This window comes from Typopeltis vanoorti, chromosome 17 (genome assembly GCF_054136105.1).
Source record: "Typopeltis vanoorti isolate ZY-2024b chromosome 17, IOZ_Tvanoo_1.0, whole genome shotgun sequence".
In the NCBI taxonomy this organism is placed as follows: domain Eukaryota; kingdom Metazoa; phylum Arthropoda; class Arachnida; order Uropygi; family Thelyphonidae; genus Typopeltis; species Typopeltis vanoorti.
This window is the reverse complement of record NC_143565.1, coordinates 68,496,452-68,523,613: the sequence shown is the minus strand read 5'-3', so window position 1 is coordinate 68,523,613 and position 27,162 is coordinate 68,496,452. Positions and strand designations below refer to the sequence as shown.

General features: G+C 36.8%; 1 protein-coding gene across 1 annotated transcript in view; it reads right to left on the bottom strand.

Annotated features, from left to right (window-relative positions):
- The window catches only part of Vps13B (vacuolar protein sorting 13B), a 1,316,993-nt gene that overhangs the window by 125,386 nt on the left and 1,164,445 nt on the right, over positions 1 to 27,162 (bottom strand). The window contains exon 44 of the mRNA XM_090406926.1: positions 1,208 to 2,545. Within this exon, the coding sequence (XP_090263052.1) occupies positions 1,208 to 2,545 (1,338 nt within the window). The remainder of the gene's footprint in view (positions 1 to 1,207; positions 2,546 to 27,162) is intronic.

Sequence of the window (27,162 nt, the reverse complement as noted above, 5' to 3'; positions counted from 1 at the left end):
GCTTGGTAAACACTCAAACACTAGAGTGCCTGCTAGGTGTCGTTTCTCAGCCAGACCACACTTACAGTAAGAAAAAACGTGCAGGCATCTGGCGTTATCATGAATCGGCATAAATTGAACCATCGTAAACCGAGGGCTGCCTGTATTTGCATTTTATTTATTTTTTTCATAGTCCAGAATTCATACTATAGAGACCAAACATTGAACCTTTTTCAAGCCACTTCAGGCCTCCAATAAGTGGGGCTGTGGCTTCAAACCATGCAATGAAATTCATTTCTCATTTAAAGACAATCACATAACATCCATTCACATGGCAGAATTTGAATCCATAGCCTCTTGGTTGGAGAGTGAATATGCTAACCACTCGGCTAACCAAAAAAATCTCTGCAGTAGTTCTCCAACCACCTTTAGACTTAGAAATCATATGTGCAGTCAAAATGCATTCCAGGAGTCAACTTATCAAAAAGCTACTGCTAAAATTACTTTCAAAGGATAATGAAAAAATAGGTACTAAGGAAGCGTAATGTGATCATTACAGTATAGTCATCCATATAGAGTCAACTATACTGATGTTGGAAGAAGACTTAAATTCTTGTCTATTTGCAAGAATTGAAGAACTGGAATAGTTATCTCTATTATTACAGCTCTCTAGAATGGAAGTGGAATATAAGTCAGAGAAAGGTAAGCTTCAACAGTTGCTGCCATGGGATTTACAAGACAGTTAATCATAAAGATAACATAGAAGAATATGGCTATTTATTGATAGGGAGTAAGTTCATGGACCAGGAAATTATTGAAAATGTACAGGCATCTTTGTGTAATGCTTATATGATGTTTGTAAGTGAAGGTAACATTGCTGAGCTGCCTGATGAAGAAATTCCATTCTCAGATGCTTTAAACGGCCTGATGAAAAAGTTTATGCATATTTATCCTCTATGATATGATGTTTCAGAGAATGTTTTTTAGCAGTGAAATGGTACTGAAAATTTCATTTTTAATGATTATTTTCATTCGTATGACTATTTTAAAATAAAAGGAATTTATAATTTGTTTTCTTTCTTTATCCAGTATAATGAAATTTCAATACAACAAAGTAATCTGTATGATCCAAAGTTTTTTTATTTATTTATTTTTTTTATAACAAGATTTAATCTTTACATTAAAACTTTAGTAGAATAATTCAAACTGAAATAATTTCACATCTTACCTGCTCTTAATAAAGCTCCTGTTAAATAATGATATGTAAGCAGCTGCCCTAATCTATAGCTAGTAGTAAATAGTTCTTGTCTCTCAAAAATTTTAAATGCTAGTGGTGAGTGATCTACAGCTAAATATAGCTTTGCAGAAGCCCGGATGCTCAGAAGAAGATTTACTGAAGAAATATGGAAATAACGAATATGTAATGGATGTGACAAGGATGAGGATGCCATAATCACATCATTAGGTACTGAGAATTCTCCAGATTTTTTGTTGAGTTTATGAAAGGATGGTGGAAGAAATGTTGGGTATAGTTCATTTAATTTATAATATAAATTGTCTTCCAAATACACAGACACTGGCTGTAAAGAAATATATAGTTTTTGTATGGTTGATGATGAATTGGATACATCTTTCAGTTTCTCAATAACTAAATCAACTACCAGGAATGATCTTTCTCTTGCTTCAGATAACACTGAGGCCAAAGAATGTTTTCCTAGAGAATTCTTTTTCTTTCCGGAGATAGTACTGGGATTCTCCTGTAAAAGTATCACAGAATAGTCAAAACCCAGAGCCCCTTTAGTATCCATCTGGTTATCAATTTGAATATTTCCAATACAAAAGCTAATTTCTTGTATATCCCTTTGGCAATATGATGAATGGCTATTAACAGAAAGATTTGGCCTTAAAACCATGCAAGTATTATCGACATTGATACGCAAAATCTCAGTACTTTCTGCCATTTCTTTTAATTCATCACAGAGAACAATACAGATGTATGTTGATGTGAGAGAAATGTAATGCAAAGATGCTTGCTGAAATATTCCATTTTCAATTTTTGAGAGGTGACGTTTATTTTTTTTTACAATAACAGTTTCCTTTTCATTGGTAATATCTTTTTCTTTTTTCTCTCCAAGTGTATCAACTGGTGATTCTACAGACCACTGCTGGCATTCAACTAAGGTATCAGAGTGCATTTTTCTTTTCATACTAACACCAATGCGACTTCTTATTTCTTTTGCCAATACTTCAACTCTGTTCACAGGCTCAACAAACAAGTGCATAGTATGACCAGCTCTTTCTTTGTAAACTCTAACATCACCAGCATCAGGAATGTGAACAAATTGGTCATTTTCAGTAGTAGTATCTATTGAAGAGCTCCAAAATTCTAATGTCTCATAGTCAGGATCTTTCTGGTCAGGTTTCCTGGCAAAGTGAAGGGTAGTAGGTTGCTCAGAATGAAGAGGAAATTTGGAAGTAAGGGAAGGAAAAGTATAATGAGAAGCACAAGACGGAGAAGTGAAAGGAAGTTGCCCATGAAACTGTGTTTCTTCTTTTACGACACATCCTAAAACAGAAAAACAAAACAAAAAAAAAAAAAAAATATCAAAACCAAGAAGCTCTGTTTTTTCTTTTATAACATATTCTACTGCAAAAAAAATTACAAAAAAAATATCAAATCAGTATAAAAAACAAACATAATATCTATAAAAAATCGAGTTTATTAAAAAGAATTTCATAAAAATATGAAATTCTTAAACAATAATGAGTCTTTTTTTCAGGGCATGATGACTTTTATTGATTTATTTTTTTGTTTTTCTTTTGAGAGAGAGAACTACAGCATATGCAAAAGAAAGAAAGAAACACCACTATGTTAATTGTTAAAAAGAATAAGAACATCAATATTTTTAGATAAGATGAGAAAAAAATAATTTAACAGATAATACGATTCAGTGGTTATTTAAAATACTATTATATTTTTTAAATAAATTATCCAATAAATTTTTTAAATAAAAAGAAACAGCTAGGCAATAAGCATTAGATTTCTTGCTAAATCATGTTTTTACAGATGGCTGCATTTAGTTTCCCAAAAGTGTAACTTGTATCAGCACCAAGGATATTTGGTATATTATCTGTTGTTTAATTTGTACATCAATGATATAGGAAATGACCTGATGGAAAATATTGCATGAATATTTCCCATCACTTTGGGAAGAAAAGATTGCAAGATATGTACTATACTGATGAAATTGAACTGCAGGAAATTGATGAGCCCAGGGACTTGGGGGGGGGGTGAGATTGTGGACAGGGAAGATTGTGGACGAGGAACAATGAAGTTTGGCTGCCTTTGCCCATATTGCAAATGTAGCCAAAACAGCATATCAGATTATGTGGTTTTTGAAGAAAACACTAACAAACAGGGATAGAGAGGTTATTGTAAAGCTTTACATAAAAGCTATAAAAAATAATTAAGTACAGCTTTAATCTGGACTACTACACACAAATCTGGTTATCTGGATTCAACAAAGATGAAGAAGTGGTGGAGAGGATCCAGAATGACAAAGATTGTGGCATGTATATGGAATGCTTCCTATGACAACAACTGAAGAACTGTGGGCTTCAAAACTGATTGGTGAAAAAGAAGAGACATGATGAAAGCATATAAGTTATTAAAGTGGGTTTATACGAGGGTGGTCTGAAATGATCTCGGCCAAACAATGAAAAAAAAAAAAACGAATTTATAATTTCAAAATTATTTTTATTTTTCAACATAATCTCCCTTAAGAATAATACATTTATTCCAGCAATGCTCCAGCTGCATTATCCAATCCCTGTAGTGGTTCAGGGACGGGATAATGCCGCTGCATTATCACGGATAATAACACTGCAATCACCTCTTGATTCAAAGAAAAACGCTGACCAGCGAGGAAGAGTTTTAGTTTTGGGAAGAGATAGAGGTTAGAAGGAGACAAATCTGGTGAATACTGTGGATATTTCAGCAATTCATAGTGCAGATCCCTTAATTTTCCCATTGCCAAAAACACCTTTGTGGGCAGGTGCATTGTCCTGATGAATGATGATTTTTTGAATTGCCTATAGTCTCACAATTTCACTCACTTTGACTTGCCAGTCATTAAATAACATGTTATAGTACATTGCTGTATACAGCAATGTACTATATTTCTTATGACAGGGTTCAATGGAACCCTGTTGTAAGAAAAGGAACCCTGGAATCCAGGGTTCCTTTTTAATTTATGGTCCCATCATAAGTTAAAAATGCTGTAAGTCAGAAATTACTATGTGAACCTTAAAATTATGTGAAAAATTCTACAAGCCTAAATGTATGGAGGTCTATTTTTATTTATTTAATTAATTTTTTTTGACTAATTTTACTCTTTGTTTAGAGTGAAATAATACACTGTACAGATTATGACATACAATTACTGTATAGTATTATAGTACAGTACATTACTGTACTATAATAAATAATGACATATTAGTATACAGTGCTAATATGCACTTACCAGCAAAATAATCAGAACATGTGAAGCAAGAGTGATTCTTCAAAGATGCTGCTATTTTATTAATTGGACAACTCATTGAAGGAGGGGAGGCTAGCTCATCAACAAATTCATCAAATTCAGGAATTTTATCAAAGTATTCTGAGGATGGTTCATGAGATGCATCATGTCTAGGATCATTTTCAGTGGATGAGGTGACAGCAGGATTGGACTTCTTAAAAAAATTGTGCATTACATCCAACTCAGTCTGCACAATTTGCCTTTTCTTTTCTGCATAAATTTCTCTGTAGCAAGCAAGTACAGTTTGCATCATTCTGTCTGATTTGCTAAATCTCTATATGTTGGGGTCCATTTCTTCTTTGAATTGTCTTATTAATAGAGGCAAATGCCTCTGCTAATTTTTTCACTGTAAATTAAGGGCTTGGCTCCTTCTTCTTGTTCTGCTTTTTTTTTTTTTTCTTACTTCATCTTCTATAACTTTCTGCTTCTAGCTGGTCTTCATTTGAGAGCTCTTCTTACACAGCTTTTTTCACCAACTGCTCTACATCTTCAGTGTCAAGCTCTTTAGCTAGCAGCACTATCTTCTGTCACCAGTCTCTTATATGGCTTTGTATTTGTTGGATCCTACAAACGTATGAATATTTTTTTTTTCAGCAGCTTTTTCCAAAGTCTATTCATATAACTCTGCTGTTACCTCACTCCAAGTTGCACCCACATTCTTTGTACTATGCAAAATGTTATATTCCTTCCAAAAGTATGTGAAGGTTTTCTCACCATTAGTATCAGAAATAGCCTGAGCAAAAGCATAGAGTGACAACTGAATTGGATAAAGGGAATGGTTGCACGATGATACTGCTGGATTTTGCAAAGGCATTTGACAAGATAACACATGGAACTCAGTTACACAAACTGCAACAAATGAGGATGGATAAGAAACTGATGATATGGATAACAAGGGTGGATGGATACCAAAAAAGTAGTATATAGAGAAGCAGAATCCAGGAGAAGGCAGATGACTAGTAATGTACCACAGGGCTCAGTGTTTGGACCACTGCTGTTTAGTTTGTATATAAATGATACATGAAATAATTTGAAGGGAGATATCCAATTGTTTGCTGATGATGCAAAGATGGATAGGGTAATAGTAAATCCAGGCTGCAGAATGATTTAAATAGGCTGACAGTATGAGCAAAACATAATGGATGTCCATTTAATGTTTAAAAGTGTAAAGTTATGCATTTTGGAATATAAAGATTACAAGCTGTGTATCACATTGAAAGAATGTACTCCAGGAGATGAACCCAGGGATTTGGGGATAGTAGTAGTAGATAAAGAGTTGAAGTTTCGAGGGCTTACTGCTTAAATAGCCAGAGTAGCTCACAGGATTACATGTTTATTAACACACTAACAAGCAGAGATAAGGGAGTTATCATTTCTCTTTATAAAGCCTTGGTACAACCACATCTGGATTACTCTGCTTGGGTCTGGTCACCTGAGGTTCTTGAGGATGAGGAAGTGGCAGAGATGATCAAGAGACAAGTGACCAAAATGGTGAATGGTTTGTGGAATGGTCCCTATAAGGATATACTGAGGGTGCAAAAGTTAGTGTATAGGCAAAAAAGTGGGGATATGATAGATTACTTAAAAGCTTTTAGAGGATTGATGTAGGGGAAATGTTTCAGCACTTGGCTAGAGGAGGAAGAGCATGAGGTCATCCTTGGAAGTTGTGTAAGAGTGTGGTTATCAAGGACATGAGGACTAGATTTTTCACTTGGAGAGTAGTGAATGAATGAAATGGGTTGCCTAAGTTAGTTGTGCGTGCTTTGTCTGTTAATGGTTTCAAGGAGAGGTATGATAGAAATCGTGTAGTTTTGGTCTCTGATGATGAGTGTTAGAACTCCATGCAGGTGCCTGTGCAAGAATAATAATAATAAATGATAAGCTTGAAGGTATTAACAATATCTTGGTCCACAGATTGCAGAAGTGAAATGGTATTCAGGGAACATGTTAAATTGGATGACTGTTATAAGTATGAGGACTGACAGCATATAGAAATTCCAGAATAGTGCATGAAAATTAAGGTCGATTTTTGGTTGATTGAAATGTTAAATGAAAATTATTTAATATTTCAATTAGTATATTGCAATTAATACAATCACAGCAAAGTGGGGAATTATTTCTGTAATCCATATGAAATGTATGATTTTGAAATCTGAAAGACAAGGTGTGATGAATGCAAGAATGGTGAGAATATCTTTACAAAGGAAGATGAAAGAAAGAATTTGGAGGTAATGGTGGAATAGGACCTGAAATTAAGGGGACACACTGTTAGAAGTGTGTGTCATAACAAAGAGGGCATTAACATGTAGAAATAAACAGGCAATGGTTTCATTCTAGAAGGCCTTATTCAGGCCACGTATGAATTGCTAAGCACATTTGATAACCTGGTTTTCAAAGTGAAGAAGATATACTGAAGAGAGTCCAGAAAGAGTGAATAAGGTAGTATCAGATTATCAGAATACAGTATAAGGAGAGAATGAGGAAATGCTACTTTTCAGTTCTTGTCAGCTAGGAAGAGTAGGGTGATATGGTTGAGTTGGCAAAGGATTGTTACCAGATGAACATGGAAGAGTTTTTCATATAATGGAGGGAAAAACAAGGATAGCACAAAGCCATCCCTGGAAGATGCATAAGGAAGTGTGAATAGAGAAGTGAGTGAGGAACAAGTGTTTTTAGTGGAATGCAGTGCTTGAGAATATGGCAAATATCAAAAGTGAATGAGCTTTGAGCAGATAACAGTGATGACCTTCCATGATGAGTCTTTGCTTCTATGGAGGGCTGATAATGATCTTTTTTTTATATGTATATATATATATATATATATATATATATATATATATATATATATATATATATATATATATATATATATATATATATTATACACATATCAAAAAGGTGAGGTGCATAACACCTCAAAATCCACAACCTTCACTCTGCCAAAAGGAGAAAGGCATATGTTTCCGATTTATGCATAGTCTCTAAACACACTGGCAATCACTCTCTACCAATAAATAGTTCTGTCCTTGGTAGCTTTCCAAACAGCCAACATCATCCACTCCTTCTGGAGATTGGTTTATCTATCTCACTTATTGAAACTGCTCCAATCATCCCTAGATGGAACCTTTGGAAAGCAAATTGGATGGAGTTTGGTGAAAAAATTGATCAAACCATCAATACCATCCTGCCTGTGCACCAAAATTACACCAGATTTGTCAAATTAGTAAAAAAAGTAACCAAAGTAACCATCCCTTGTGGTTTCCAGTCTCGTTATACATTATGCTGGAACAAAGAGCTTGAAGATATGCTAGCTCTGCATGAAGAATCTGGCAAACCCATTAGTGGTTAAAAAACTAATAAAGCCCCTGGATGACAACACGAGAGAGAGAGAGAGAGAGATGGCTATCAGCCATGGAAAAATCGACTTTTCTAAATCCAGCCAGAAAAGCTGGACCCTACTGAGAAAATGTTGAAAATTTATTTATCACTAGGTTAGACTATAATAGATTTAGTTTAATCCTTTATCCCAGTGAGAGCAAACAAAGTTTGCGCCTGAAAATATCTTCAGGACTAAATATAGTGTTGTACTATCTTATCCAGTAAGTAGTGCAACACCAAGGCAACTCGTGGCAAAGGTGGAGCAAGCTACCAGGCACTTCTAACCCAGTATCTCCCATAATGCAAAACACATTTCCTATGTGGATATGTATACTGTTATGCATTAAAGGGATTGGCCATCTACCCAGACTAGTTTCGACCTTTATTGAGGTCTCTTCAGTGGGAGCCAGGCCCAGAGCTGGAGATACCAGGCAGAAGCAGTAGCAAGTCATCTGTGCCTATGGGAGTTGCCAAAAGGTTTATCACCTTTTTTAAAAATTACTCTGGATTTAGAGAAAGATGTTGAAAATTTATTTATCACTAGGTTAGACTATAATAGATTTAGTTTAATCCTTTATCCACATAGGAAATGTGTTTTGCATTATGGGAGATACTGGGTTAGAAGTGCCTGGTAGCTTGCTCCACCTTTGCCACGAGTTGCCTTGGTGTTGCACTACTTACTGGATAAGATAGTACAACACTATATTTAGTCCTGAAGATATTTTCAGGCGCAAACTTTGTTTGCTCTCACTGGGATAAAGGATTAAACTAAATCTATTATAGTCTAACCTAGTGATAAATAAATTTTCAACATCTTTCTCTATATCCAGAGTAATTTTTAAAAAAGGTGATAAACCTTTTGGCAACTCCCATAGGCACAGATGACTTGCTACTGCTTCTGCCTGGTATCTCCAGCTCTGGGCCTGGCTCCCACTGAAGAGACCTCAATAAAGGTCGAAACTAGTCTGGGTAGATGGCCAATCCCTTTAATGCATAACAGTATACATATCCACATAGGAAATGTGTTTTGCATTATGGGAGATACTGGGTTAGAAGTGCCGGGTAGCTTGCTCCACCTTTGCCACGAGTTGCCTTGGTGTTGCACTACTTACTGGATAAGATAGTACAACACTATATTTAGTCCTGAAGATATTTTCAGGCGCAAACTTTGTTTGCTCTCACTGGGATAAAGGATTAAACTAAACCTACTGAGAAAACTTGGAGGGGCAGAACTTCCAAACCAAGTTGCATCCCATTTATTTTCAACATTCTAAGATCAATCCAAAGACCTCCAGAAAGGACATACAAACTACTCAACAACAAACTAGACAAAATTTAGTTTCATGCTATAAAACTTCAGACCTCTGTAGCCCAATCACAACAGAAGAAATCCAGGAAGCCCTATCACTTACCAAGAGTGGTAAGACTGCTGGAGTTGATGGGCTCCTCTCAAAGTTTCTTAAACAGCTTGGCCAGTGTGGAAAGGTATGGTTGTCAGTTCTGTTCTCCACTATCATCTCTACTGGAGAACTACCAGCCATCTGGCAAGAATCAAAGATAATTGTATTTACCAAGACAGGGAAAGACCCCAGCTCCATTCAAAACCTTCGCCCAAATGCCCTTCTATGCTCAATCCACAAACTCCTGGAAAGAATCATACTGAAAGGATATCCTGACTCATTGAAATGGCTCTCCCTATAGAGCTAGCTGGCTTTATGCCTGGCAGAAAATGCTGTGGCTTTAACAACTCAGATTGAGGCTGGTTTCTAAAAGAAATTAAAATCTGGAGCTGTCATCATTGACTTGATATTGGCTTATAATATAGTCTGGATTAGAGGTTTCTTCTCAAAGCTCAGTTTCATTATGAAATACAAAACAACCTTACACTGTTTAGCATCCATGCTCACAAACAGAAAAACTTGGGTCCATATTGGAAGAAGAGCAGACTCGGATTCCTTCAGAATGGCTTGCCCCAGGGGTCTGTTTTGGCTCCAACTCTTTTTGACATCTATATCTCGGACATTCTCTCAACAACAACAACCAAATATATGTACACAGATGACATGGCCATACTCCACAATTGCCTGCTTTCAATATCTTGGAGGCTGTCCTAAACACAGATCTGGAGATACTCAAGAAATATTTCAAGCAGTGGTATCTAAAGCCAAACCCTACAAAAACAGTATCCACACCTTTTCATCTTAGCAACAAGGAGGAAAACTGCCAAATGAACCTAATTTTGTGTGGTAGCCCAGTCAAGCATGATTTTCACCCTCAATACCTGAGAGTGAACCCAGATAGAATTTTGACTTACAAAAATCACATCTGTAAAGTAAAAAACAAAATAAAAAGAGAAATAACATCATCTCAACACTAACTGGAACTTGTTGGGGTTGCAGAGCCAAGGTACTTAGGATCTCAGACCTGGCCCTTGTTTACTCTGCTGCAGAGTACTGTGTACCAGTCTGGGAAAGAAGTGCTCACACAAATCACTGACTCCCAACTGAACATAACCACAAACACGATTAGCAGGACCCTGAAATCAACTCTTCTGCCATGACTACCAGTGTTTTAATATAGCCTCACCAAATATACGAAGACAACAGGCTTCATTAAACACATGGTGCACCATTAAGTAATGAGTTAACAATTATTATATCAAAACAAAGAATTATATTTGGAATTACATCTGTCATACAGATGCATGAAGGCAAGGTGGAAGTCCTGAATGTAAACCTCCTTCAGTGTCTGGGTCACACTGCATTGGATGTCCTCAATGTTGAAGTGCTTCCCTTTCAAGACACACTTCATCTTTGGGAAGAGAAAAAAGTCCGTAGGAGCCAAATCTGGCGAGTAGGGAGGATGTTTGATCACAGAGATCAACTTTGAAGCCAGAAACTGCTTCACTGGCAGTGCGCAGTGTGCAGGCACACTGTTGTGCAATCGAAATCAATTGTTGTTGTGGAACAGTTCTTTCTTGACACGTCGCATGTGGGTGTACAGACATGCATTACTCTTAACTAATATTGACCATTCATTTGTTCCTGGTATCCTCAGGAATAAATTCGCAGTGGATAATTCCAGGAACATGACTATTGTCTTGACACATGATTTTTGCAACTTGACTTTCTTCTGTTGAGGAGATGTTTCATGCCATTCCATGCTCTGTTATTTCATTTTCGGATCAAACTGAAAACACCAACTTCCATCAATGGTGACAATTCTTTGCAACACATCACAATCTTGATCAACTGCATAATGAAATTTTAACAACATGCAACCTGGTGCTCTGTTCATTTGTCAATGTGTGTGGCTCAAGCCTTGAACAAATCTTCCTCTTGTGCAAATCTTTTTCTAAGATTAATTTGGCTTTTTCCAAGCTATTCAATGAGTAGCCAAGTGTTTATTTGCCTGTCATGGCAACAATTTCCTTAGCTTTTGCCACATTTTCATTTGCCTGTGCAGAAACTAGCTATCCACAGCATGGTTTGTCCTACAGGGACTCTCTCCCCTCTTTAAACATTGAAAGCCAATGGAACATCAGTGCATGGCTCAGACAGTCATTGCCATAAACTTTTTTTTAGGTCTTGGTACACTTCTAGCAGTTTTTTCCTTATTTACAGTAAAATTTTATCACAGCTTTTTGCTCCATGATGCAACTTCTGACATGCTCCACTCATACACTCTTACTTCAACAGTTGCCACACAAAAAACTGCTGCGTCACCCGACTCGAAAGTTGCATCTGCAATTACAACACACTCGAGTGTGTTGTAATTCAAAGGACTCTCCTGTAATCATCACTTAATGGGCACACTGTGTACATCAGTTTACAAATAAATTATGCCAGATTTGTCCAGCCACTCAACTGTTCTTTTCTGCTTTAATTTCGACAGTGATATTTCGAGAGTTAGTTTAATGCACTAAAACCATTAATGTAATGTTTCTTATATTAATATTGCCCTTTTTTCATCTAGCTAAAACCTGTAAAATTTGCAAGCTAAATTAATTTTCTTAAATCTGCGCAGCTACAAAATTCAACACTGTTTGCATAAGTACAAGTGACTGTGCTGTCTAGATAGTAGGCACTCTAAACAAATATGCCTCTGCAGTTTGCACACAAAGTGCAGGATAAAAGTAACTAATTAGTATATTAAATGGAATATGTTAGATTAATATTGGAGGGGAGACTGAAAAAATTACTAAATAAAATGGGTAACAAGTATGATTTATATATATAATTTGTTTATATAATACATTCAAAAATGATCAATTGTAACTTAGAAATTCTGAAAGCAAAAATTTGGTGTGAGTAGTTACTAGGCATGTGCACAGTTTAGAGTGAACACCGGTTACAGGGACAGAATGTAAGAATATTGCATTTTCAGGGATGACAGAAGGAATAGGATAGGAGGTGGAGTGTTGCTGATGATAGCAATACTCCAACTTCTTAAGATTGACACAATATAGTGTGCAAGACAGAGGCCAACAAAATTCATTGTTGGTTGCCGCTATAGACTGGGGTGGGGTGGGGAAGGTACACAGAAATGTGGATCCCACACATCAGCAGGTTGAACAATTATTATGAGGGATTTCAACTATAGGAACATAGATTGGAGGGAGGAAATAGCACATGGCAAGATGAAAATGAAATTTATACAGTTATTAAGGGGATAATTATCTGAAACAGCATGTGATGGAGGAGAGCAAGGGTTTGAGAGTGCTGGATCTGGTACTAGCAGCAGAAGTACCAATAACTATTGGTACTTCTGCTGATGGTAGTCACTCTGCCCTGATTATTAGAGAAAGCACCATGTGGTGTGATGTTCTGAGAGGTAATTATGACAAACTTAGAAGGCAGCTTGAAGCAATGCCATGGATCAAGATGCTAGAAGGAAAGAATCAGTAATGCATGAGAAGTGGTCAGGAATTATCTGAGAGACTTATCAGAAAGAAAGGAAAACATGTGCAATACAAAGTGCAAACAAGAATGTTAATAAGTCTGGTAAGAACTAAATCTGAATATGAGAGAAAATTAACTAAGCAAGCCTACTGAAATTCTAAAGAGTTTTTTTGCAATATTTTCATTTATTCATTTATTTATTTTCATTTCAGTTTTGTCATAGTTTTTGTTCCCGAGACTTTGACATGAATTAAGGCAGAGTATTATATTAACCCTCCTACCGGCCAAGGTGGATGAAATAGCAAGACTACCCCAGACTTTTTCATGGATCAAAACTTCATCGGCATTCTATCTTTTATCAAGTATTTACCCTCCTCCGCTGTTAACCCCTTAACGGCGATTTGAGAGCCATTAGCGGATTAACTGTGGTCGAGCGACTTTTGTGTCATTTGTCTTTACATGTATTCTCTGTTACTTCGAATTTTCTTCACTGTACTAGGATATTTGATCTTTTTTTTGCTGAGCAATTTATTTCTTGTGTCTCTTTCCAAAAATAGAGGTTTCACATCTGCCAAAATAAATAATCAATCCTGAAATGACCATAGATCAGCCTTTGCAAAATATATTTTAGTAATAGTTAATTTCCTCCACTTTACTGACAATATAGATTCTTTTTCGTGAATTTTCAAATTTTGTTTACATTTAAAATATTTTGTCAAATATTTATATTTTTAAATAACATTTAGTGAAATAAATATGACATTTTACTTTCTTTCTTTGCAAAATAACGGATTGCCACATTTCAATTTCAGGAACGATTTTTTAAAAATTTTTTTTATGAACAACAAATGATTATAAACTGCATTACTCGGTTTCTGATATTGTATCTTTTTTAGTATCAAAAATTTATACCTCATGGTATTTTATCAGACCTTCACCTTCTTCTTTTGCTGAAAATTGCAACAGAGGTTTTTTTTTTTATTTTGTGGGATGCGCATTACTATAATGTCCAGCGCTTAACCACTGTAGATATGTTGAAATATAATAGGAAGGATATTCTGTATGGAATAATTAAAAATTTATGCTCATTTGTAGGATTTTTTACTACAACCCCCCCCCCCCATCTGCTGTCCTGGAACTGAGTTGCATAACTACTTTAAATTTCTATAGCTTTGAAAGCTTTCAGACGGTATTCAAAATCTCTTATTTCAGTTTACCGTTTTGACAAAAGAAATAAAGTAATAATATTGTATATCGAAGCTTCTAATTCTGTACGCTTTCTTTGAATCTGAGATCAATGGTCTGCTGAAATTATTCTAAGATTTAGAAATACTATGCTGTATTTTCAACATGTAAAACTGTATACCACACAAAGAAATTTCAATTGTGTTATTCCTGTTTCTTTCTTTTTTTTTTAAATCTAAATATTACTACTTCTATTTCTGCTGATTGCTATTTCTGAAATACGTCTTAGAAATGCTGGACAATAATTCTCTTACCTAGACGAAAAGCTAAAAGTCTTACATTACTCTTTTGAGAAACACAAAACAGAAAGTTTCCTAGAAGTCGCACTAAACTGCCTCAAGCAAGAATGTCTTGTTTCGTTTTCTGTTGTTCAGATATCCTAACACAGTAAAACTGACATTTCTTTTACAGACTGATGAAATATTTATGCCAAAAATGATTTCTTTATTTATAGTGATCAGTTTCACTTTTATTATTGAAAAATTCTAAATTATTTGATAATTATCTTGAAAAAAATTACTGCTATTGCTGCGCTTGCTTGCCATCTCACAAATGAATTGTATATTGGGTCTTTCTAATATTCTTTTCTGCCCAGTAACAAGTTGTAGACTAACGGAGATTACCAACTCCCCCCCCCACCACCACTGGGAACCAGATCAAAAGAACATGCCGAGAAGGCAGCACACTAAAGTACCTCGTGCAATAACTGAATATTTTACAGACAGAAATCCTTGTTCTGTTTTTCCATCTTTCTGATTGATTAGCAGACATTCAAAGCATATTCTGATATTGCATTTGTAGGATGACAGTGTTTTAAATATTAATTTACCCTATTAGCCAACGTCACATAACTTCCTGATTTATAATAATAGGGAAATAATATGTATATTTTCTTATTTATAATTTGCAAATTTATAATAATCAAAACTTAGTTTCTGTGTCGAAAAAATTCAACGTTATATTTTTCCATAACAATTATTATGGAAAATTCATGAATAAAATAAAAACTGTACCTATGTTTCATAACAGCTTTCGGGTGTCTGGTAATGTTGCAACGGGAGGGGGGGGATGATGCTATCAAAGTCGAAATAAAGTTCATTTGTATTGTGAAAGGAAATGAAATTTCACATTTGATGCATTTGATATACATATTTTGAATGATAAAAATAAGCAAATGTATCGCTTACTTTAAAAATTGGAGAATAAAATATCTGAATTATGCAGTAAATATCTATAACTGTTAATTTCATTTTGTAATAACCAATTATACAGGGAAACCAAGAAAGTGAAAGTACAAAGAAAAGTAGATTACTATATAATATAAAGAAAAAATTTAGTGATATGAATAAAGAATTTCACGTTATTCTCTATAAAGCAAAGTTGCTTCAGTGTGTCCTAAAGGAAATCTGTGAAGTATTATTCGATTTCGATGGTTTTGATTTTATTGTACGACAATAAAAATAATATAACCTGGAACGTCGGCAGCTGGTTTTCTTTTCTTTTTTTAAAAGAATATTTCAAATAATTATCGTGAATTAATTTCTTTGAGAACAAAGAATAATGTTTTATCTAGAAAGCGATTAGGAAAAAATTAGCGCAAAAAAATTAAAAATGAACCTGGTGAAGAAATTATGCAAGACCTTTATTTTGTCCAGAAATTAAAATTGTATTGTACAATAAAAAGAGAAAACAAAAATATAAATAATTTCTCTATTTTATTCTATCCTATATAACTAAAATCCAGTTACTCAGCATGGAACAAGGAAGTGCGTTTCTTGTTATAGGCAACTGCAGCTATGAACGCGAGATAATCCGATTAACCGTTCTCTTTAGTGTGAGGGTTTATCACACTTTCTAATGGACGTGACAGTCAAATTGCACTTCTTATCCAGGTTCTTTCAACAGGTGGGCTGAAACATATCCATATTTAGCTGGACGTCTATAGACGTCCTAGCCGTTTGGGAGGTTAATGGGAATTTGTTGGAAGTGGTCAATGAAGTTGGAGATTTGGATATCCTTTAACAGGTCATTATAATTAGGACTGTAGAATTCTTGGATTTTATTCTAGGATCTTAACTTTAATATATACAGCACTTATTTTAAATACTAATTAGGTCACTATAATTGCTGTATTAAAGATTAAAATGAATTTATTGTCTGGCCATATAAAAATAGGATATAACTTTGATATTTTTGAAATTTTTTTTTTTCCAGATTAGAGGTCAGGACAGTAAAATAACAGTGGATCGAAATAGTGTTACTATGTCAATCTTTTTGAATTGTAATGTAGCTTGTCTGAATATAATATATATATGTGTGTATACTCTAGATAATGACCTTAATATGAAAGTTGAAATGTCAGGAAATTAAGGTTATTATTCTTAACACAGTAGTTATCTCCATAATTTTATCACAATGAATAGAGATTTGGGGTTATTATGGTCTGTGAGTTAAAAGTTTAGGAATCATATTGCTAAGGGTTTGTTAAATTACTGAATCAGAATAACAGTAAAGTTAAAGAGACCACTAACTTCTAGGAATAAGGAGGTATTCTCCCACTTTGAGCTTTGAAAAAAATTACATCTCAATCACTGTGCACTGATATATCATCTGAGTTCTGAGGAGAAGGGAAGATAGCAGAAAAGTTTCACTATTGAATAACTAAGATGATATGGATTTGTACATATGAGGACAGATCGAGGGAATGTGGTCTTAAGTTTGAGGAACAGAGGAGGAAAGGAGATTTGACCAAAACAAGTTAGTAAGGGAATCTTGTAGTATAAACACAAATGACATTTTGCAGCTTATGGATGGTGGAAGTAGAACACAGGTCATTCCTGAAAGCTGGCTAAGGTTAGGAAGCATGCAAGGTACAGGTTTTTTTTTTTTTTGTGTGTGTGTGTGTGTGTGTTTTTGTGTCATGTGGTGCATGTGTGGAATAGGCTACTGTTCGGTGGTGTAATGTTCAAGGAGATATTGTGCATTTAAGTACGAGTGTCAAAATGGGTCCTCCCTCAATGGGTCTTTGAACTCTTTAGAGGTAGATTCATAATAATAATAATAAAGTGGCACTGAGTTAGATGAGGGAAATTGATATACCATAATACTGTTGGGCTTTGCAAAGGCATTTAACAGTATACTTCATAGGACTCTGTTAAATACATTGGGGTAAATGGGGATGGGTATGAAACCAGTGATATGAATAAGACAGTTGCTGATAAATGGAAATCAATGTGTAATCAATGGTGGAGTAGAAAATTAAGGAGAAGGTTGTTGACTACAGGTTGGTGCTAAATATCTCACCACTGGGGATGATCTGAACAAACAAACATACAGTTGTTTGTTTGTTAATGATACTTATATGGGAGAGCATAGTAATAAATAAAGAGATCATGCACAAGGATTTTAACAGACTGACAATGTGAAGAGAGGATAATGGCTACCAATTCAATGTGACAAAAAGTATACTGTTATGCACTTTGGGCTGGTTACTGTACTGCAAGAAAATGATCAGGCTAAGGATTTGAAGATGCTGGTAGATAGAGAGTTTGAAGTTCATGGAACATATTGCAAAAGTAAGCAAAACAGCACAAAGTATCACAGGTGAATAAACTATGTGCAGATACTGTTCAATAAGGCATTGATACAATCACATCTGAACTACTGTGATCAGATTTAGCTGCTTGGGTTTCTATGGGATGAGGAAAGGATAGAAAGGATTCACAGGAAAGTGACAAATATGGTGACAGGTGTGGAATGAATCCTGTGAGGAGAGAGAGAGTAAATATTTTGAAGGATATAAAATTTGCAAATCAAAGAGGACATGATAGAAACATATTAGTTACAAAGAGCATTTTATAAGAGATATAGAAGAATTTTTCCATACACAAAGGGAGAGGAGAGAGTAAGGAGTCATCCCAGAAAGTTGAGTAAGAGTGTGATTAACATGGATATGATGACTGTATACTTTGCTTGGGGGGAGGGGAGCAGGGAGATTGAACAGAATGTGTTGCTAGAGTTGTAAAAATATACAACTATTATCAAGTTAGTGACAGTATACCCTGGGTCTAACTTCCCAATGATGAGACCTCAATGAAGGATAAAACTAATCTGTGGAGGGACAGCTCTTATTAGGAAAATATACATGCCTTGGAAAGTATGTTTTACATGATGGGATTTTCAAGAAACATTCAAATGAAATCAATTGCTCTCATTATGTGTAGCTAGTCATGATGATTCACAAGATTTATTTTTATCCTTACACCAGAATAAAATATGGATGAAAACAAGAATTAATTATTGTTACATATTATTATCATTATTATTATTATTATTATTATTATTCAGGCCTCCATGGAGTCAAAAGACTCATTGCAGGAGATCCTTCATAAGAAACACAAGTCTATCAAGACTCATCGAGGGAGGTCCCTACTAGGAAACACAAAGTCTATCATACCACTCCTTAAATGCATCGACCGTTCTCGCTCTCACAACTCCATCAGGCAATGCATTCCATGGTTCAACCATGGAATGCACTGCCACCATGAAAAGAAACCACTCCTCACCCTCTTTCTCACAGTTTCCTTTCGTAACTTCCAGGGATGGTCCCTTGTCATGACTCCTTCCTGCTGTTCAACCAAGTGAAAGAACTCCCCAGTGTCAACCCTGTAACCATCTCTCAACAGTTTAAAAGTCTCAATCACATCACCTATTTCCCTCCACAAAACTCTGCATTCCACACTCCCTCAGCCAATCCTCATAACTAACATTATACAGTCCTGGCACCAGCTTTGTTTTCAGCCTTTGTACCTTTCCACAGTTAATTTATTCCCTTCAAATCCTAGGGACCAGATCTGAGAACAATAGTCTAAGTGTAGTCTGATCAGAGTCTTATACAACGGAATGATAACCATTTTATTTCTGCAGGTCAGTGTTTTTCTCATTACTGCAGCAATCCTCTGTGTTATCTTCGCTACCTTTGCAATATGTCCTCTAAATTTCAGATTTCTATCAATCATCAACCCCCAGATCTCGTCTCCCCTACTTCCTCCAGTATAACTCCTCACATAGAGTATGCAGCGTCCCATCGATGTGTCCCAAACCTCAAAACCTTACATTTTGCTGCATTAAACTGACACCCCCATTCATTTGCCCGTCTATCTAGCTTATTCAAATACTCTTGCAGGGATACCACATCTGCACTATTACTAATAACACTTCCCAGCTTCGCATCATCTGCAAACAACTGAATATCCCCTTGCAATCCACGGACAATGTCATTGATATAAAGGTTAAACAATATAGGTCCCAGTACTGAGCCCTGTGGAACCCCACTTGTAACCTTCTGCCTCTTTGATATTGCTCCACCATACAGAACTCTCTGATACCTATCGGACAGCCAATCCTGAATCCAGTTGACCAATCTGACATCCAGACCCATGTGCTGCAACTTAGATATCAGTTTATCGCGTGGCACCCTGTCAAATGACTTCGCTAAGTCTAGGAAAATGGCAGTATATGCCTTTCCCTCATCCAATGCTTTTGTAACTTTATCGTAAAAGGCTAGCATATTGCTAAAACAAGAGAGCCCCTTAGCAAATCTATGTTGACTCTCACAGATAACATTACCCTCATCTGCTCAATGCTGTGTACGGTCCATCACTACTTTCTCCAAGATCTTACTAACTACTGATGACATACAAACTGGCCTATAATTAGACACTTCCAGTCTGCTACTGCCCTTATGCAATGGCACTTTCTTACCTTCCTTCCATTCCATGGGCACCTTTCCCACAGTCAGAGTTTCATTGTAAAGCCAGGTCAAAGGCACTGTCAGTTCCTTAGCACATTCTCTCAAAACTCATGGTGAAATACCATCCAGTCCTAACATCCAGAGTACTCAGTATGTGGAACACACTTTCCTCCTGCACCTCTAAACCTCAAACCTGCCCTATCCCTCTAGTATTCAAATTGACTCCTCCAGGATGAAATACTCCAATAAAGTGTTCATTGAACAATTCCACTATCATCTTCTTCCACAGTCATTTCTCCTCCTACTGGCAACATAGCTAAAAAATTCCCTAGGATTTTCCTTGGATCTAAGGGCCAATCTTTTCTAATATTCCAGTTTTGCCTTCCTTACCATACTAGTTACTCTCCTGGCCTATGTCTTATCATCTTCCTGCATCTTCCCTTCACATGTTGCCTTATATCTCTTCTATAGCCTCTTTTTCGCATGCAGTTCCTGTTTAATATTGTTTGTCATCCACTTTACTCCAAATTGCATCCTCTTCTTCACTCGTTGGAATACAGCTTACCACTGCTGCTAACAAATATTCCTTCACAATTTCCCAAGCACTAATGATATCCCGGCCTTCCAATTCTTCCCTCCACGAAGCTTCCTCAAGTTGACGTCTAAGAATATTATAACCACCTGCTTTATAATTCCACATACGTTCCCTTCTCTTTGATACTCCTACATGTCTATTCATTTTCCAAGTCAAAACCATATGGTCACTCTCTCCAACTGGTGGGAGAAATGTCATCTGAGTTATTATTAACTCTTCTGATACTATAACCAAATCCAAAACTCTTGAACCTCTTGTTCCCTCTGTTACATGTTGCCTAGGACATTTGTCCCTCAAGAATTCTAGAAATTCCATTCCCTTATTGTTACATGCATCTTCCTCTTCCCAATTTATACTGCTGTAGTTAAAATCTCCCATAACAATTATTTTTCTTGCACTTGCTGCACTCAACTGTCTCAAATCTCCTGGTCCCCACCCTCTATGCTCCTTGGTCTGTAGCAACATCCCATTAAATATTCTGTCTTTCCCACCTCCATCTCACACTATATGCTCTCAAAATCAAAATCATTAGTGTCACAGCCTTTCAAAGCGTGCACTCTTAGAGGACATAGGTCATCACTTATCATGAGCAGTACTCCACCACTACACTTTCCCTTCCTATCCTGCTGAAAAATGCTGTACCCAGCAACTTCTATTCCTGTTATTATATCCTCTTCTGTCAACCACATCTCAATGATCCCGATAATCTTTGGCTAGGCTGATGCTATCAGTGCCACCAATTCCTCTCCCTTATTCTGAGTACTTCTAGCATTGGTATAAAGCATAAAAATGCCATTGTTTCTATACCCAGCATTATCCACTCTAGACTCCACTGGGCTCAGCATTACCTGATGTTGTCCCCCCTTCTCCCAAGTACTCATTCCCACAGGAGGCCACCCCTGCTACCATCCATAGTGGGGCACACTGACTCATTCAGAACAGCAATCTCTCCAGATGCCTTCCTTCCTCATTCAAATGCAAGCGATCCCTCACATACAATTTCTCTCTGCTCTCAAATGCACTCCAAGCATCCACATATTCCAATCCCCTCTTCTGACACATTCTCGCTATTATGCCATTCAATATCACCGCTCTTCTGCTCAGCTCGTCACTATCATACCTAGGCAACACACACTATCTTTCCTGCCTGTGTCTTCTTTCGTACAACCTCAAGCAAGAATCTCATATCTCTCACTGCCCTATTTACACCACCACTCAAGTCATTTGTTCTCACCATCACAATCATCTCATCCACACTTTCACCTCTCTTAACTGCCATAGCTCCTCTTTCTATCATTCCTTGGCAAACACTCCTCATGCATCCTATCTTGAACATCATGGATCATTGATTCCCCCATACGTTACACCTCTTACCACCCTATTTCTCAATTGCTCACATGCATCCTACTATCCAACCAATTCAAAAATTGAGCTAGGCTACAGCTTAACTCATCGAAGTAATTGATTCTTATTATATGTAATCAACATGATTTATATTGATTACAATATAAGAGTGGAGATAGTGTGCCACACCACACTTCTACTTGATTTAATATGAAATTCTATTCCCATGCAGCATTCAATTCAAACTGCTGATTACCTCAAATTACACACAACCAATTTGCATTGATGCATGAACTGCATGGATCAAAAGAATACTTTTTATTGGACAGTTTGCTACAGCGAATGTCCTTTAAAAGAGAATTGCTTATATAGTTCTTTGGTTGAGACATTTTAACCTGTTATAGTGAATTAAATTGCAATGTGTTTGCTATATGGGAGTTGCGTGTGTGTGTGAATAGAATTTCTAAAATAGACACACATCATAGCAAGTATGAAGAAAATCTCATCAACATGAACCTCTTAATATACAATTACTTACCTGTTAATTTTTTTTATGATGATCCCATGCATAAAAGGTCACAGGACCTGTTGTCTTATAGAATGCCATGTGTAGGTAGGTGATTAAGGAGAAAGAGGTAGCCTATTAATGTTTCTTAACGAGTTGAAGGTTATACTCGGTGATAAAATAGTATGGGACAAACTGTCTCAAAGAACTGAGGTGGATGGAATGAAGGAAGATGATAAGTTTTTTAACATATCTGGAGTCGGACAGTGTATGAGTGTTGGCCAGTAGTGGCTGTTCTAGTTTTTACATGGAAGCAATCTCATGCCATTTACCTCAGTTCTCACCAAATGCCATTCACCTCAGTCCTCTCCAAATTAACGGAGAAAGTCATCAATATCTAACTCTTCTACTACTTAGAGGCCCACCAATTAATCAGCAACCACCAGTACAAATTTTGCCATTCAAAATCCACAGCTGACCATGTAGCTTACATCACCCACCACTAGACATCTGCCATGAAAATGTTTGCATAAACTTGTGTTTTCACCTCAACATTTTCAAAACTTTTGACCATGTGTGGCATCACAGTCTGCTTAACAAATTGCCATCCTTTGGTCTCCCTGCCATCCCCTGTAATTGGCAGCCAGCTTTCTCTCTGGTTGTTCTCTGCAGGTCATGGTAAATGGCTCCTTTCTTTGAGCTTCACCATCAATGCCAGAGTGCTTCAAGGCTCTGTCCTATCGCCTGTTCTATTTCTCTTGTTTATAAATGATGTACTTACAATCACTACTAATCCTATCCACAGCTTTGCAGATGATAGTATTCTCCACTAGTTCTACTCATTTGACAAACCATGCAGTACTATGACATGAGCCTCCACAGCTCAGTCAGTATTGACAAAGCCCTTTGGTCAGAAAGATCTGTGTTCGATTCCCATCCATGACATGAGGAACCTTTATCCAGTCTCTTTCGACTAAAGGTGAATTAGCCAGTCTCATAAGGAGGTAGAGGGTTTTTCTCCTCCCTGAAACTTGGGTTTTTACGTCCCTCAGAACAGGCAAACTGGCCAGTAGAATACATGCAATTTACAGACAAGAATACTTAGAGACATAGGGGTAACTGCCTTATCCTCATATTACGGATGTAAGGCTGTGAGTGCTTAAGTGCCTGTTAGAGCCATTAATGGATGAATGGACTCTGACATCCTAGGCTACAAGATCATCTACAACCAGTGCCTTAAACATTGATCTTCATACCATCCTTCAATGGAGCGAAGACAACCTTATCCTGTTCAATTTCACCAAAAAACAGTCTTGCCTTTTCTCTTGCAAAATAGATCTCACTCACCTACCCTTACCCTCAGTAATATACAAATCACCAGACAAGGTCAGATCTCTCTCTGCTTGAACTATCTACTTCTAGTCTCTCCTGGCATAAATGCATCACATCAATAGCCTCTCCAGCATCCAAAAAACTAGACATTCTCTTTCATTCAAGAGGCTATTTTATACCCAACTAACTCCTAATTATATAATACAATCCCAAATCCACATATTTAGAATACTGCTCACATGTTTGGGGTGGTGGTGCATCTTAAAATCCTTAACACTGTTCAAAGGCAAGTAATTAGGCTTGTTGATGATCATTCACTTCAGCCTCTATTTCACAGATGCAATGTTTCAGCACTGTGTCTATTCTATAAGTATCGCTATAGTCACTATTCCAGCATCTCCTTGCTGTGCAACTCTAAACACACTGAACCTGCTTCTCCTCTTTCTTTATTCCATCCACCTCTGTCTTTTCCAAACAATTACAACCTGCTACTTCTCTTAAAAAAAAAAAAAAATTATCTGAGTGTCCTCATCTGTGCCCAACACATGGCATTTATGATGTATTTATAGCTCTCTTGATCTCTCATGTATGATATATATATATATCAATAGCCTCCCCAGCATCCAAAAAAACATTCTCTTTCATTCAAGAGGCTATTATATACAACCCCAAATCCACCCATATTTAGAATACTGCTCACATGTATTCTATATAAAACAAGAAAGTAGGGGATTGGTAGCAGCAATTCAGAATTGGCCCATGAAAGCACCTATAGAAAAGGAACAATGCAAAAACAGAGCACCTACTGAAAAGTGACTGAAGGGAGACTGTGAGAGAAGTGCCACTTATTAAGAAGCAGATTGCCCTCTTTTGTATATCATCAAGAATTCTTAGAGAGAGGTTTTGGATACACATCAAAAATGTGAGAACAATATTCCAAAATTGGTCACATCCGAGATTTATAAAGTGTTAGGAATTAAGAGGAAAAGAAGTAATGCTTTGAATGGAAAAGAACACCAAGCTTTATAAAGGCTGAGGAGGCTATGTAACATGTTTTGTGCCAGGACAAAATGGATGTGACAGTCAGCCCAAGAAGAGAAAGCCGATCTTGAAAGGAAATTAGAACATTATCAAGAGAGGGAGTGAAGAAGGATCTTTCTTGTGGGGTAATAAGGCAGTACTGACTTTATGGCATTCAAATTTACTAGGTTGTCTTCACTTCATTTGAGGATGTTGATGAAATCAATGTTAAAGTCATTGGTTATGGAGATTTTTGTCATCTAAGTACTACAGGGTTTCTTGTAGCGAATATAATTAGACGTCAAAGAGAGAAGATCATTCGATGTCAAGGAGAAAGAGCATGGATGAGAGTAGAGAATCCTGGGGTATCATGTTGGAGGCATAATGGATTGTATACAGCACTCAGAAAGGATTAAAACAGAATTTAATACTTCTTATATTTCGGAAGTATTAAATTCTGGGATTACAATAAAACTAATGTAACATATACACAAATACCACACAATACCAAGCCTAACCACGTGAGTGACACTAAAGTCCTATCTAGGTGGAGCGACCTCTAAGGGCGGTTGTAGGTGGCCTGGAATGTAAGGTGGGATCTCTGATGATAAGTGTTTCCCAAATCTTAGGAAGCTTAATGTAACCGTATTTATTAAGATTTGGTTGATTTCTGAGAGCCGCTACTGATTCTAAGAATAGTCTCTCTTTTTTGAATTTGCTGTGGTGGAGCATGGTGGTTTTTTTTCATGAGATCCTGTGGGTTGTATCCAAGACTGACCATAGTCTAGATTTGCATGCTATATCTTCTCCACGAATAATTCTAATCTGTGTAGAGGTGTTGTGAGGACATCATGTTGGAGACTTAATGGATTGTATACAGCACTCAGAAACACAAAAGTTAAAAAATTAAAAAACTTACTTAAAAAAGTATCTTCTTGGTCCCCAGACATCACGAAAAAACTCAAACCTTTCTGCCCCCCCCCCCCCCCCCCCGAATATACGGTGTACCAAAAATCCACAAACCCAACTCCCCACTAAGACCTATAGTAGATGCCACTAATGCACCTTGCTACAAACTGTCAAAACAACTGGCCAACTCTCTGACCCCCTTGCACTGGACTTTCCACATCCTGTATAAAAAACTCTACCCATTTTAAAACCCTCATAGAAAATTTAACCTTAAATAACACAGACATATTGTTGAGCTTTGACATCTCCTCATTGTTTACTAATAGTCCCTTAATTGATACCTTAACACTCTTAGAAAACGTTTTTCCTTCTGACATCTTAGAGCTCTTTTCCTTTGCCATCAATTCTGGTTATTTTTTTTGGAAGAACAAAATCTACAAGCAGATAGAGGGAACCACCATGGGTTCCCCCCACCCCTCTCAGCCCCTCTTGCCAATTTTTATATGGAAGATTTTGAAAAACGAGCCATAGACTCAGCCCCTCTTAAACCTTCTATCTGGTTAAGATATGTAGATGATGTGTTCTCTATTTGGTCTCATGGCCCAGACACATTAGACTCCTTCCTCAGTCACCTCAACAGCCTATATCCAAGAATCCAGTTTACGATGGAAAAGGAAAAGAACAATTGTTTACCCTTCCTAGACACCTTAGTTACATGCCTTCTTAATGGTACACTTTCCTTCACTGTATACAGAAAACCCACTTACACAGGCAGATACATTCACAAACTTTCCCACCACCACCCCGCTTGGCATTATTAAAACTCTTACCGAGAGAGCCCACAATCCTTGTTCCAGTGGAACTGCCCTTACAACCAAGTTTGACCACATACACAACACTTTCCTCTCCAATGGCTACAGCGATCACAGTATTAAAAAAATAATTAGTTCCTCCCCCATTCCCAGGTCTTCTCTTCAGAAAGAGTTTAGAAATGCCATCACCATACCCTACATCCGTGGGACATCCGAAAAAATAGCCAAGATTTTAAAAAAGTACAACCTACACACAGCATTTAAGCCCTACTGCAAACTTGCTACCCTTATCCGTTCTACAAAAGATCAGCTCCCTCCTCTCTCAGTGCCTGGAGTTTAAAAAGTACCCTGTTCCTGTAAGCTGGCATACTTTGGACAGACAGGCATATCAGCAACCATCCGCCTGGAGGAACACAAGTCATACATCTGCAGCCACGACTATGGTCAGTCAGGCCTGGCTGACCACGTCTTGGATACAACCCACAGGATCTCATGAAAAAAAAACACGATTTTCCACCACAGCAAATTCAAAAAAGAGAGACTATTCTTAGAATCAGTAGCGGCTCTCAGAAATCAACCAAATCTTAATAAATACGGTTGCATTAAGCTTCCTAAGATTTGGGAAACACTTATCATCAGAGATCCCACCTCACATTCCAGGCCACCTACAACTGTGCTTAGAGGGCACTCCACCTAGATAGGACTTTAGTGTCACTCACATGGTTGGGCTTAGTATTGTGTGGTATTTGTGTATATGTTACATTCATTTTTTTGTAATCCCTGAAGATGTCTCAGTGACTGAGACAAAAT